The sequence below is a fragment of the Rhipicephalus microplus genome, chromosome 8, assembly GCF_043290135.1.
Source record: "Rhipicephalus microplus isolate Deutch F79 chromosome 8, USDA_Rmic, whole genome shotgun sequence".
Classification (NCBI taxonomy): Eukaryota; Metazoa; Arthropoda; class Arachnida; order Ixodida; family Ixodidae; genus Rhipicephalus; species Rhipicephalus microplus.
Window position 1 is genome coordinate 38,031,683 of NC_134707.1, and position 13,853 is coordinate 38,045,535.

At 46.6% G+C, this 13,853-nt stretch overlaps 1 protein-coding gene across 1 annotated transcript; it reads right to left on the reverse strand.

Moving 5' to 3' along the window:
* Positions 1-433: 433 nt before the first annotated feature.
* LOC119165348 (neprilysin-2) lies at positions 434-2,905 on the reverse strand. Its single transcript, XM_037417527.2, has one exon. It carries the CDS (start codon positions 2,903-2,905, stop codon positions 434-436), a length of 2,472 nt encoding a protein of 823 aa, XP_037273424.2.
* Positions 2,906-13,853: the final 10,948 nt, after the last annotated feature.

Genomic DNA, 13,853 nt, shown 5'->3' on the forward strand with positions numbered 1-13,853 from the left:
AAAAAAAAAAAAAGGCTGTAATCGAGTTCGAAAAGCAGGAAAGACCTTTAAAAAGGTCTCACGCCTAACGCGGTAGCGTGGTCATGAGACCTTTTTACAGATCCTGCCTGCCTATTTACCTGTTGTGTTGACTGATTTATACAACTTGCTGCCTCGCCTTTCTTGTATTTCTGCTCGATAAGCAAGCATTGTCTTCGAAAACACTCTGCTTTGATGAAACGAATGCCATTCCAGTTAGGTGTCATTTCTTATAAACCAGTATAGTTTACATGCGAATAATAATCTGTGCACAGTACATGCTTGCCAGCACCCTTTTATTCAGATATATAAGAAAAAAAGACAATCCCTCCAACTGCGACCTCGGTGCTCCAGCAACACAAGCAAACGTGACCCCCGCTCGAATCACTGACCTGAAACCTGGAGCGAGACGCGCTCACCAGACGATGCACTTGCGGGTTGGGCTCATGGTCATGCCTGGCGCGCAGCCGAAAGCCGACGAAAATTTGGCAAAGTTCATGAGCGGAATGTTGACCCGAAGCTTGCCTGGTATCTCGCCAAACTTTAGCTTCCGCACCCAGGCATCGCGGTTCGGGTTGTCGCACAGCCCCACAGCGTACATTATGAAAAACAGTTGTTCCATGTCAAGCTGGCGATCGTCAACGGCGATCTTGAGCCTCTCGGCTCCGTCTCGAGATGTGAGAACCTTCATGTAGGTGTCGTGCAGCGGACCCATTATGGCATTGTCCGCAATGTTTTCTTCCAGCCTTGTCTTGGCCTCGAAGTTGTCCCCGATGAGCTCCCGTATCTCGACGTAGTACTGGTCTTGAAAGCACAGCTCCAGCTGCGAGAACTTGCTCATTTCATCGGTGTTCCACCACGTAGCCACTGCGAGGTTGTGGTCCACAGTAGATCCACGCCTGTCCACGGCTCCGAACATGCCTCGTAAGATTTCAGCGAGGATAAGTGGGAAGAACACCGGATCAATACTTTTGGTGATGTCATTGAGAAAGGCAATATTGGCGTGTGGAATGAAGAGAACATTGCGGCCGAAGAAGTACTCGTGTCCAGGTGTAAGGGCCGTGTGGTCGTACCTAGCATCGAGGTCGTCTTTGGGTGGCTTCGTTTCCCAGTAGACGTTCCTAGTTCCAGCCTGAAGGTCGCGAAAGCTCTCGACTAGGTGACTTGGGTCCAAAGGCTGAGCATTGAAGTTGTAGTAGCTGGCAACCGTGTTGATGTCTTCCGTGCTGCCAAGGAAAACGAGGCGCATGTTCTCAATTTTGTCGACACCAATGCCTATCGCAGAACGGTCTAGCCATGACGAAGATGACAGGAGGCGGTCGGTCATGCTACTCTTGATTTGTGGTTCGATGTTGGACATGCTGTAGTCGTAGTGCTTCAGAAGAAGCGTCGAGTTGGTCTTGCTGAAAGTCATCCGGCCGAAGAATCGCATGCCTTGCTTGTAGAGACGTTCGAGCAGATGCATGCAAGCTTGAAGCCGGTCCGGGACAAATTCTAGGTAATCGTCATGACTCAGGCGCAGCAGAGGGCTAGCAACCTTGGCTAGAATCGGGGATAGGTGCACCACGGTGCGGTAGCCAAGGTAATTCAGAAGAGTCACCGTGTCCGTTTCGTTAAGAATGACGACAAGCTTGTTGATGTACTCGTTGTTCATGATGGCTACTTGCTTGTCGTTGTCGAAAGTTTCAATGTCTTGAAAGAGTATTGCGAGGTACTCTTCCCAGTCCCACTTTCCTTTGTGGTCAAGTTGTCCGACGCGCTTGATCCGCTCCTGCAAGCCAACAAAGTGCGGCACACCGATAACGCTTTGGAGTTTCTTTTCCAGGAGGGCTATCGCTTCCGTTTGTTCTAACACGTCTTGCTTCTTGTCAAGAAGGGATAGCGCGAGTGCTACCTTCTCCGTGAAGTTCTCCGGTGAGTCGTCGAGATACGCCAGGTTGTATCTCTTGATCGTCAAGCTGGGCGCATCTATGTAGACTGTGTAGCCGCGATCATCCTCGAAGGACTTCCGCAAGAACACCTTGGCGAAAGCGAAGACACCCAGGTCGCGATCAATGAACGCCGAGGTGCTGTGGATGTTGACACCACGCGGCGCCTTTTTGTATGGCCAGCCGCCGAGGTTGTACTCCTCCAGAAGACTGCGGAGAGACGTGAGGTTCTTGTCGTTCTTCTCTTCGGACTGGCACTTGGGCAGCAGAGAGATGGCTTGATGCAGAAACACGCCGGGGTACTTGTGGTAGCGTTCCTCGTTCTCCTTGAGGTACTGCCGGAAGTACTTCTCGACGTCCGTCATCATCATGCCTACCGTTCTCTCATGGTACGCCCTCAACTGCAGGTCCAGGTCCCGTGATGTCCAGTGCCTGGAGCACACGTACGCGTAGAAGTCGGAGCATGGGTTGACACTGTAGTTGAGACGGCCCCGGAGGTAGTTCTCCACCCAGATGCACGCATCGCTCCGGCAGCTGGACTGGGTCAGAAAGAGCTTGCTCTCGTGCCTGGCGAGGTATCGGCCATCCGCGTTGGCCAGGATGGTCCCGTCGGCCGTCTCTGATCCGTTCCCGCCGCGCCGCATCATGGCCATCGTGTTGTTGAACAGCGTCATGATGGCGCCCCCCGTGTGCAGCTTATACGCGGTGGCGGCGACGCCAACGAGGACCGTGAGAAGGCCCACGCTGCATACGGCCAGGTAGGGCAGGCGGCTTGGCGAGCGCGCCACCAGGATCTGCGACCGCGACCGTGACTGGACAGTCGTGCATTTGGACTCCGGCGGTGGTGATGCTGAGCCCGAGAGGTCCTCCGAACGCGAGGAGTCCGCGACGCTGGCCTCCCCGATGTCGTCCTCTTCGAAGTCATCGTCGTCCCGGACACTCGCGGTGACGACAGACATGGCGGCGGGCTTTGCGGTGCTTTCGCAGCTGATCGTGACGCCGGGAAATCTTCTTCTGAGGCTTGCGCCACGGACACGCGCCGCACGAGGAAGAGGGGCTCTAATGATGATGCCTCGGAGATGCTTGACACCTCTTGCCCTGGGGTATTTGCTCAGGGAGATCGGCCAAGATTCGGGTGGGCAGTATTGTCTTGAAATTTTCAGTTGCTACGCGAGATTACGGCGTCAATACGAGAGAACAGCTGTTCTTACTCAATTTGATTTCAGACTAAATAAATCATGATCCCGCTGCCAGAGGCATCATGAGGCCCCATCATCGTGTCCACAAATGAGGTTTAAGGAAGACAGAGGTAATTTATTGGGAAAAACTTTTATGAGATCGGTCTGAGAGATCGGCCGATGAGGCGTCGTGCTTGCCGCTACACGTGGCAAACGTTCGCAACTAAAACGACCTGTATTACTAATCACTAATTCGAATAACCAATTCGACACGTGGAGTGAAACGAATAAACATTTCTTTTTACTTAGGCTTAGGCGCTCGCTAAAGAACCTCAGGTGGTACAAATTAACCCGGAGACTCTGGGCTTTTCGATGCGCTGTACCGCATAATCGCATCCCGATTTTGGCATATATATGAATCATTTGCTACATAATTGTCAATCGCTTTTACAACGACAGCAGGATGAAGGCCTCGCGTTATGACCTCCAACCCCACCAACAACTTGACAGTGCATCTTGAAACTTTTTGCGAAAGCACACAGGGAAACAGAAAGGAAGAAACGGGCGCCAGTTTGTCTTCTTTTTTCTGTGTCCCTGTGTGCTTGCGCAAAGAGTTTCAAGACGGATATGTCCCTACTAGGACGAATTGAAGTTTTGCTTCAATTTAATAGTGATTACTATCATCATCATCAATCATCATCATCATCATCCTGACTACGTCCGCTGCAGGACAAAGGCTTCTCCCATGTTCCACCAGTTAACCCGGTCCTGTGCTTGCTGCTGCCAATTTATACCCGCAAACTTCTTAATCTCATCTGCCCACCTAACCTTCTGTCTCCCCCTAACCCGCTTCCCTTCTCTGGGAATCCAGTTAGTTACCCTTAATGACCAGCGGATATCTTGTCTACGCGTTACATGCCCGGACCATGTCCATTTCCTCTTCTTTATTTCAACTATGATATCCTTAACCCCCGTTTGTCCCCTAATCCACTCTGCTCTCTTCTTGTCTCTTAAGGTTACACCTACCATTTTTCTTTCCATTGCTCGCTGCGTCGTCTTCAATTTAAGCTGAACCCTCTTTGTAAGTCTCCAGGTTTCTGCTCCGTAGCTAAGTACCGGCAAGATACAGCTGTTATATACCTTCCTCTTGAGGGATAGGGGAAATCTACCTGTCATAGTTTGAGAGTGCTTGCCGAATGTGCTCCACCCCATTCTTATTCTTCTAGTTACTTCAATCTCGTGGTTCGGCTCTGCGGTTATTACCTGCCCTAAGTAGACATAGTCTTTTACAACTTGAAGTGCACTATTACCTATATCGAAGCGCTGCTCTTTTCCGAGGTTGTTGTACATTAATTACTACCACATGGTTGTGAAATTGTCTCATGGAAACTCCTTCATTGTCCGTACGCGGAATAGTTAAATGATATTCATGCGCTTCTTCTTCATCAACTGGACAGCCTCGGACGTAATATGTAACGTCCGAGGCCACTGTGAACGGACCGCTGTGAACTTGGTGAGCCGATTTGAATCGGTCAGCTTGACAGGCTAGCATGATGAGGTGAAACTGCTGAACATTTGCCGATTGTCGTTTCGCGACAAAGCCACGCGAAGTCAGACCGAGCTGAAAGTACAAAGACTAGGCAAATTTGTGTACTACCCATAAATCTCGTGCTGGCTGAAGTTCTTGGTTGCAGTTCCCATAGACACTGGCGTCAGAGTTCCCTCTAGTGTATTTATTTGGAACTCGGCGATAATGATCACCCGAGGTACTCCGACATGAGGTCATGTATCTATCTACGTGACTGCACGAGTGACCAAAACGAGACCACGCTTTGCCTAACTCCAGCGTTTATAAAGCGTGCGACTTGATACAACGACAATAACGTTATATATTTGCGGTTTATGTTCCTTGCGACGGTCTCTGACTGTATGCGTGCCGGTTGGACCTTTGCTGTGGTTGCCAACATTTAACGTTATCGGTGGATTAACTCTGAACTTTCGGTCATCGTGCTCGCTTTACTCAAGCTAGGGCCTGGAAAATTTATTTTCATAAATGATGTAAGCCTGCGGTCGTTTATAGTTCTGTACACAAAATTTACCTGGCAAACCTGGCAACAGCATTTTAAATCGCAGGCACGACCTCTTAAGGGCATGACTGTACACTAACCATTTTACAGTCCCTTTTACAGTTTTTAACACTTACAATAGTTTACTGAAATAGTTTTCTTTTGTGGAGCACCGGGTTTGTCTGAAGGCATGCAGGTCTTGATGGCTATACCAGTTTGCAGCTGAGCTAAAACACGAGAACACAAGAACCACGTCATTGCGCAACAGTGTTCTTTAGGAAAGAAGGTATAGTCATCGCTTGTGTCGCCGGGTGTACGAGCTAGTGTTAAACGTTAGAACAAGCCGGACGCCCGGACTCTGGCAAAATTCCTACTCCAACGTGGTTACCTGCATGTGCTTTTGCATGCGTGATATATACAAGCACGTAAGCAAGAAAGAAAACGAAAAAAAAAAGAAACAGAAGGCAGGGAGGATAACCAGAAAAGTGTCCGGTGAGTTATCCTACGCAGTACGGGAAAGAAGAGTGCAAATGAATAATTGATTGCTTCAATTAACTGTATACTTATGATTCCTGCAGCAGTGCAAATATTCCAATGTATAACCATCTCGAGAGGCCATATTTTGTATGTTCTGAGATTTCAACTTGTGTGTCGCAAGGTTGAGTTTCGCTACATTGGGTCGCTAGTTTTTCTCGGTCCGTTACAGCTGGTTACGTTATGGGGCACGCGCAACAATGAGCCCGCGTTTTCGTATGGTCCTAATCATGTCTTAGTTAACATGCGGGATATATCCAGGAAACCACCAGAAAAATGTCCGGCTTTCTGGTTATGTCCGGCACCATAAACAGGTCCGGTCGAGAGTGACGATGTTTGCATCCGTGCAAGATTTTGAAAGAGGTGCCCGTGGCAACAAATTGAAACTTGATTCGAAGTAAAGGCAGCAGCTCAATCTTCTGGATCCCTTTTCGTGTAACACCAGAAAGCGCAATTTCATAGTATACGACAGCTCTGCAGAGACCCAAGCTGTTTTCGTGCTACCGATCTTCAAGAAGCAGTTGCCATATTCTTTATAAGATTTCCTGAACTTCTATCTTTTTTTATATGAACTAAAATTTTGCGATATGAGATAATAAGGCTGTAACACAAGAGAACACTGTCTGCATCGGATCTTACATTAGCAGTCGTTTAAGCGATCGATATTTGCCGAATCGTGGCAGGTTTCTCATCTGCCTGAACAAGGAATGTTAGTTTTATTGTTAGTTTTATTAAGGAAAGATAATGGGAATTGTACTGTAACAAAAAAAAATGCCAGTTGGTAGTAAAATCCAGTCCTCAAATAACCTTTCTGTTCGGAGTAATTTTTACTCCGAACCTCCAAAACCAACTTTCTACTCCCGCTGGCTGAATCAATTGCGTGGTGTAGCCAGAGTACTTACCACTCATAGTTCATTTCGACCGAGGGAGTAATCGTGGGGCGCCGCCGAAGTACTTTTACCGGCATATCACCCGTATATCTGCGTGGCATCTCCAGAATATGTTTCGCTGGTTTTTTTACTCGGGCTATTCGGAGTTTTCGCGTTTTGCCTACGGAGTGTTTAAGGGATGTCGTTACTTTGTCCGAACAGAATTTTAGTGAGCTGGATCAGAAGTATTTTGTTTCTTTGCTTCGCTTATTATTTATTATCTGCTGATCACCTCAGGCATTGATTGAATAAAGGAATTTTTACGAAAACACAGCAGCGTTACTGTGTATTTTTCCCACAGAGCTATAGCAGATGAAACTCAAGAAAAGACGAGATTTTGTTTGATTAACACAAAATAAGCGGCCGTGGCCGGTTGACGACCAAGCATTTGGGAAAGGAGACCACAGAAATTATACAAGCCGCCAAAGAGCAATGATGATGTTTGGTTTTTCGTGGCGCAAGGGCCATTCAGCCAAACAGCACCAGGTCACATCAAAGAGCAAGGCACAAAAAGATAGATGACATGAAATCACCAGCGCGAAATAAACCGACCGCGTGAATAAAAGAAAATCGTGAACGGCAACGAAGAAATCGCAAGCCTCCAAAGCATATAGCGTATAGCATGTGCTTCGAGATTAACAGTATAGGTGCTGGCCGTCTTCGATGTCATAACGGTCTCGGAACAAATGTTTTTCGATGCGAGAAGATGGCAGCACACCACAGGCGGGCTTGCTTGAAACGAGAAGGGGAGTGTTTGAACACGCCGCGCGGGCTTTTCTAGCGGCAATGAATTGGCTATCTTGATTATAGACACGAGGGGCCCCGCATTCTGCAATAGTTCGCATCTATCCACCATAAGCACCGTGCGATGGTTTCGAAGGATGATTTTAACACTTTATTTTTTTCTTCTGTACCGCCGCCATCTGGGGACTTGCCAACAAATGTCGATTATTTCTTTGTTCTCTTAGAACAAGCGTCGGTCATAAAAGTGAGCAGGAAAGACATATTTTCGTTGTACACATGGGCACGCTTTCTTAAGAAATGGTTACCTATATGCTGGTAACGAAGTGTAGCAATGCCATTTACGATAACGGTTAATGGTTGCCACAGCCGCCATTCCCGAGCGAAGGAAAAGTACGTTGCTGGGATAAAAACCTTGAAGAACAAAACTCGCGCCAGCAGTTACACTTGTCTCATAGCGACATCAATGATTGCATAAATAAAAAAGGGAAATAAGCAGCAAATTTAGAATACATATTTTATTAGAAATATCAGTAGCTACACCTTGAATCTCGCTACACCTTGAATCTCGATGAAAAAAATGAGACACTCGTGGGGCGTTCTTTGTACCAGTTTTCTGGCTACATAAAAGAGTGTCGTGCGCAAACAGAGAGCCGAAGCTCTCTTTGAAAGTCGTTTGCAGCTCTCAAAGAAAAATGTGGCACTCTTTCCTAAAGAGTCGTCCATGACAAATTAAAAGTTATTACGAAGCAAAGGCGGCTGCTTAATCTTCCGTGTCCCTTTTCATGTAACAAAACAAAATGCAGATTTAATAGAATGCGACACTCCAGAGACCCAAGCGCTTTCCGTGCTGCCAGTCCCCAAGAAGCGATCGCTCTATTCTCTATTAGATTTCCGCAACTTATCTCTTTCTATGCCAACTAAATTTTTGAGATAGGAGATAATAAGGTTGTAACACAAAAGAACATCGTCTGCATGGGATCTTGCATTAGCCGTCGTTTCAAAGATTTATATTTGGCAGATCGTGACAGGCCGCCTGAGCAAGGAATGTCGTCGGTCATGTTTATGTTTGTTGGTTGTTTCGAGCAGACAGGGGAAGTGCACTGTAAAAAAAAAAAAAAAGAATACCAGTAGGGAGTAAAACGCTTGTCCTCTATCAAACTCCCTGTGCGGAGTCATTTTTACTCCGAATATCGAAAGCCAAGCTACTACTCCGGCTGGCCGGAGTAATAGCGTGGCGCGGCCGGAGTAATTTTATCCGGCATCTCACTCCGGCTGACCAAAGTGGCTCTGTGTGGCGTTTACAGAGTACTTTTTGCTGGTTTTCCTGTCAGGATATACGCGGAATTTTTGCGTTTTACTTTCGGAGTGTTTTAAGATTGTTCCTACTTTGTCCGCACGGAATTTTAGTGAGCTGGTTTAGAAGTATTTCTTTATATATTTGGCGCGCTGCTTATTTATTATCTGCTGATCGCGTCATGCATTGATTAGATGAAAGAGTCTACATGGAAACACAGCATCATTACTGTCTGTTTTTTCCCCACAGAGCTGTAGGAGATGAAATTCAAGAGAATACTTTAGTTCTTGTTTGATTTCTTCAATACAAGCGACTGTTTATTTATTTATTTATTTATTTATTTATTTATTTATTTATTTATTTATTTATTTATTTATTTATATACCCTAAGGACCTGGGAGGGCATTACATAGGGACGGGGGGGATTAGGAAGATTTTCAACATGTGTAAGATACATTAAATGTTCAGAAGCATCATTATATAAAGCTTAAATGGAAAAAAAATGAAAAAAAAGAAACGTACACACAACAGTGGAGATAAGGATAACGAAAAACATATATAAAAACTCTGCAGAAGAAAAGGTACGCTAATAAAAATACAATAGGCTCCAGGTAACAAGGGTGTATTTGCGGTTGACGGCCAAGCTTTTGGGAAAGAAGTGGACGAACAAATATACAAAAAGCGAACTAACAGCAAGACACAAGAAGACAGATCACGTGAAATCAACGGCGCGAATAAAATCGACCGTGCGAATAAAAAAAAATTGTGACTGGTTACGCAGAGATGTCGTCTGGGGACTTCCCACCAAAGGTAGATTCTTTTTGTGTTCGCTGAGATCCGGTGTCGGTCCTCAATGCGGACAGGAAAGGCATACCTCTGTTGTATACATGGGCACACTTGCTTAAGAAATGGTTACCTCACAGAGCTTATACGGAAGTGTAGCAACGCCATTCACAGCTGTTAGCGTTTACCACCATCGCCTTTCTCAAGCGAAGAAAAACTACCTTGCAGGGATGGAAATCTTGAACAAGAAAAACGCAATCACACAAGCCTCATAGTGACGTCGACGGTTACATAAATATGAATTACGTTGCTTGTGGGTCGTTCAAATATCTCAACCCGGTATGAAGGTGTTGCAAAAGGCTCAGCCACAATTAATTGTCATAAGCCGCCGCATTGCCCAAGTGCTCATTATCCTTTGCAGAGGTTTAGCGGGTACCACGAACGACGCCTGATTATTTGCGTAATGGGTCTTTCCCACTTCAAAAAAAAAAAAAATTGTAGTTTCCGCCCTGCTTATGTAGAAACGCCAATCCTGCAGCTTCCTTTGTGACTCTGACCGCTTTCCGCGCCTTACTGGCGTCTTTTTTTTCCTTCGCGATCTAAACAACCTATATAGTTCCCAGAATTGCATGCGCTTCCGTTCGTTGGTGTCAGAGTGCTGTTGGCAGTAGGGCTCTACTTCTTTCCGGAAGTTGTAAAACACTGCACCCCATTTCGGAACTGGAGCGTGTACCATAGTCACGTTGATACCCGAAATGTAGCGGTTTTCATAATATTTATGTAAAGTACCCCGTCTGAAGCAGCAATTTCAGCAACGACATTACAACTCCGGTATTTTCCTTCTACTCGACTTGAAGTTTGTTCAACAAGAGAGCAATTTTGATGAGCTTTGTAAGCAACTGTACTGTCGAATTCTGCAGAAGTATGCCGTTCATTCCCGCACGCCGAACAATAAGATGGCTGTAGCTGTGTTCGAAATGTCCGGAGGCTGAGCGTCTGTGCAACGTCTCGCAGTTATTAAGGCGTAAAAGAAATAAAGAAACCATGGGAATTTTCTGATACGACCTCAGTGCGCACGAGACATGCCGTAGGGGATAGCTCCGGATTTTTCTTCCGCCCGAGTTGGTATGGTGGTCTGTAACCAGGGGGCGGGAACTTCCTATACGTCCCATGTATTCGTTCAAGGCAGCCCCGCATTTGCCACTGGCGGTTGCAGGACATCATACTAGAAATAAATCTCAGACAGGAAAATTCTTTTATGGCGTTACTAGTGACGTCACGAAATAGAGAGAAACGACGAAAGATCGAAAGGAGGAGGGTTGCCACGGAACCCCTCCTTTCCCCCTTTACATGCAAGCGGAACGCACTCGTGCCTTCTTTCCGGTACGCTGGCTACTTGGGCGATGTGGCCATTCGGGAAATTTCGTTAATATTTTTCTTTAAAATTTTGTTTGTGTTTTCTAAAGAGATGAAAGTTAAGCTGACTGATTTCTCAGCAAGACGAAGCTCGATCGGCACAATTAAAATGATTCTTTTTTATAGAACAAATTGTATAAAAAGAAGACAGACATACACGTAGTGTGAAAGTGTCAGTCTATATAGGCAGCTTTAACTTACAATTGACACACAGACATAATGAGCAAACATCGAACCCAGATTATGCGAACCAATGCGAAAATTATCAACGGCCGCGAGTAGGACACATCGTATTAGACTCAACCATGTTTGCTACGACGGCGCGCATAGTTTTCTTACAAAACTAGAGTACCAAGCGAGACTAAGTTCAAAGGCCCGAAGACGCCTGAAGCGATCAGAAGTTTTTCCGAGAAAGAACGTCGTGGGAATCAGTGTTCCGGCAAGCCTTTGTCCTCGTCAGGGCGACAGCGTTGCCTTGAGGAATAAAAGTTCACTTGTCAAAACGTTGGCTCCATCGACATTCTCTTTAAATAGTTTTCGAGGCATTTAGTACATCACGTGTATTTGAGTGACGTATACTAAGAAGTAAAAATTCACAAATTTTGAAACCGCGGCTCCAAGAATTTCGTGAGCAGGAAGCAGCCTATAATTACTTAGCATCATTTGAACTGCAAGCCGAAAGTAAAATAAACTGAAACTATGTAGCCGAGCCAACAAGAATCCAAGCCCTCCAATAAACGCATTTTCCCGACAGAAGCCTTCTGACGTCTCCACAAATTAGTCAAGCGACACTGCACTTCTGTCAGTCCAGACAGGCTTGCAGAGAACTGGATTTACCCTTGAAGTTATGAAAAATCAGTACCTGCTCAAATAATAGGTCCGAATTCTTGTGCTCATCCGTTGTCTTTAGAAAACACAGAAAAACCTTCGCGGAACTGGTTACCACACGGCAGAGCCGCGGAAAACATGTGTTGCCCGATGAAGCCTTCTTCGACGAATGCATGGTTGCCTTGCTCGGCGTACCTCACTGCGGCTTCCGTTCTCCGCCCGCCACTACTTGATGCCTTGATATGTCCCGTAGTTGCCCCGCCTGTCGAGCGAGATAACCAAGTGCGATATAAATTCTAATATTGTTGAGCGAAGGACGAGAAGGAGCGGAGGCAAGCGCTATACCAACGCAGGTCAATCACTTCCCGCGTTTCGTCCGATTTAAAATTCCCAAAAATAAGGAATAAGAAAAGACATAAACAAAACAGAAGTTATTTACAGGGGTATCAATTTTTTTCTTGTAAAAACCTGTGAAAGCCAATAAATGCAAAAAATTCACACCAACCTCACTCCATTCAAGCGGACCGGCAACAGCGACGAGCGTGAATGTTCCTTGAAACCGAAACTAGCGTTGAGTTTCCGGGGCCTGCTGTTACCTTCACTGCCGTCACGCAGTAAAATGAGCCCTGACATGTTGATCGAGGTGAAATGCGCCATCCGCCAATGGGAACGAAGCCGCGACGACGTTCAGATTTGAAGCCAAGCAAAATAACCACTATTTCATCTCGGAAGGCGCGCACAAGTAGGCAAAGAAAAACAAGAAAAAAGGGAGGTGAGGGAGGTAAAGAAAATTGAAAGAGAGCATCGTGCGCAGCATTTATCACGGCTATCTCGCCGGCGATGCAGCCAGCGGCATGTTGCCAGGGGATGTCTTGAAATTTGCCGATTCGTTATCAGTCGAACGGCAGCTCGGTGTCTGCTAGATAACGCTCTTCCGTCGGCTTTGGAAGGGCGGAATCGCATCTGCCTAAAGCCGCTAGATTTGAACAGTGGCGAAACTCTCCTCCGCACGCCCTTTTTCCTCCTCCATTCTCCTCGAATTTCAATCATCTCTTACCCCCGTATTCAGAAACGCTCCTCGACTCGAATGTTATCCTTCACTTGACTGAGTTGAGCACTGCGCCGCTGCTCGACTGAAATTGACGCTGCGCTTCCCAAGAATCGCTGCAGAATATTGCCGATATGCAGTTACTTGGTCTGCCCAGAGACGGCGCTCCCGTGGACTTTTTCAAGTCGAGGAGAGCCCCTGAGTGAAGGAGCGTTTGTGAATAAGGGGGTTAGCCGACTCGATGCGCACGGCACGCTGATCCATCAACTGGCTCGCTGTTGACGCATTAGAATCAATGAACGTGCTTGTTTAATCGGGTAATTAAAGTATTATACAAGATTCGGTCGCTTAAGGAAACCGCCGCCACGAAAGTAGGCTTCAGATAGAACACAGTGGCCGATATCAATTTTTAATGCGCTTTGAGAAATACAAGCGGAAGCGCTTCGAAATAGTGAGTACGAACAAGCGGCTCAGTGGTTTACCCCTGTCTCCGCTTCGGCTCTCCGAAACGCAAAGGCGTGTTAAGCGCCTGTACTGTAATTAGCATAAAGTTTACACTGCAGTTTCTTTCGTTGAGTGTGGACCTGATGAACCTAAATTATGTAGCCAAGAAAGAGTGTGGTGGTTTACATAGTAAATTAAACGACATTAGTGAGGCCGACGCCCTTTTGAACAAGTACCGATGTAAAAAATTCATGTCGTGTTACCAAAATGTCCGAGTGTAAATAATGATTGATTGATATGTGGGGTTTAACGTCCCAAAACCAGGGGCGGCGCCAGGATGTTTTTACTGGGGGGGCAACCACGAAAGGGAGTTCCTCCGGGGGGGCAAGCTAGCTCTGCTCCTACTAGGTTTTCAATATATGCTTCCGGGCACTTGGGTGGGCATAGGGGGGGCAGGCGAGAATTTTGGGGGGGGCTCCAGCCCACCCTTGCCCCCCCCCCTGGCGCCGCCCCTGCCCAAAACCACGATATGATTATGAGAGACGCCGTAGTGGTGGGTTCCAGAAATTTCGACCACCCGGGGTTCTTTAACGTGCACCCAAATCTGAGCACACGGGCCTACATTTCCGCCTCCATCGGAAAT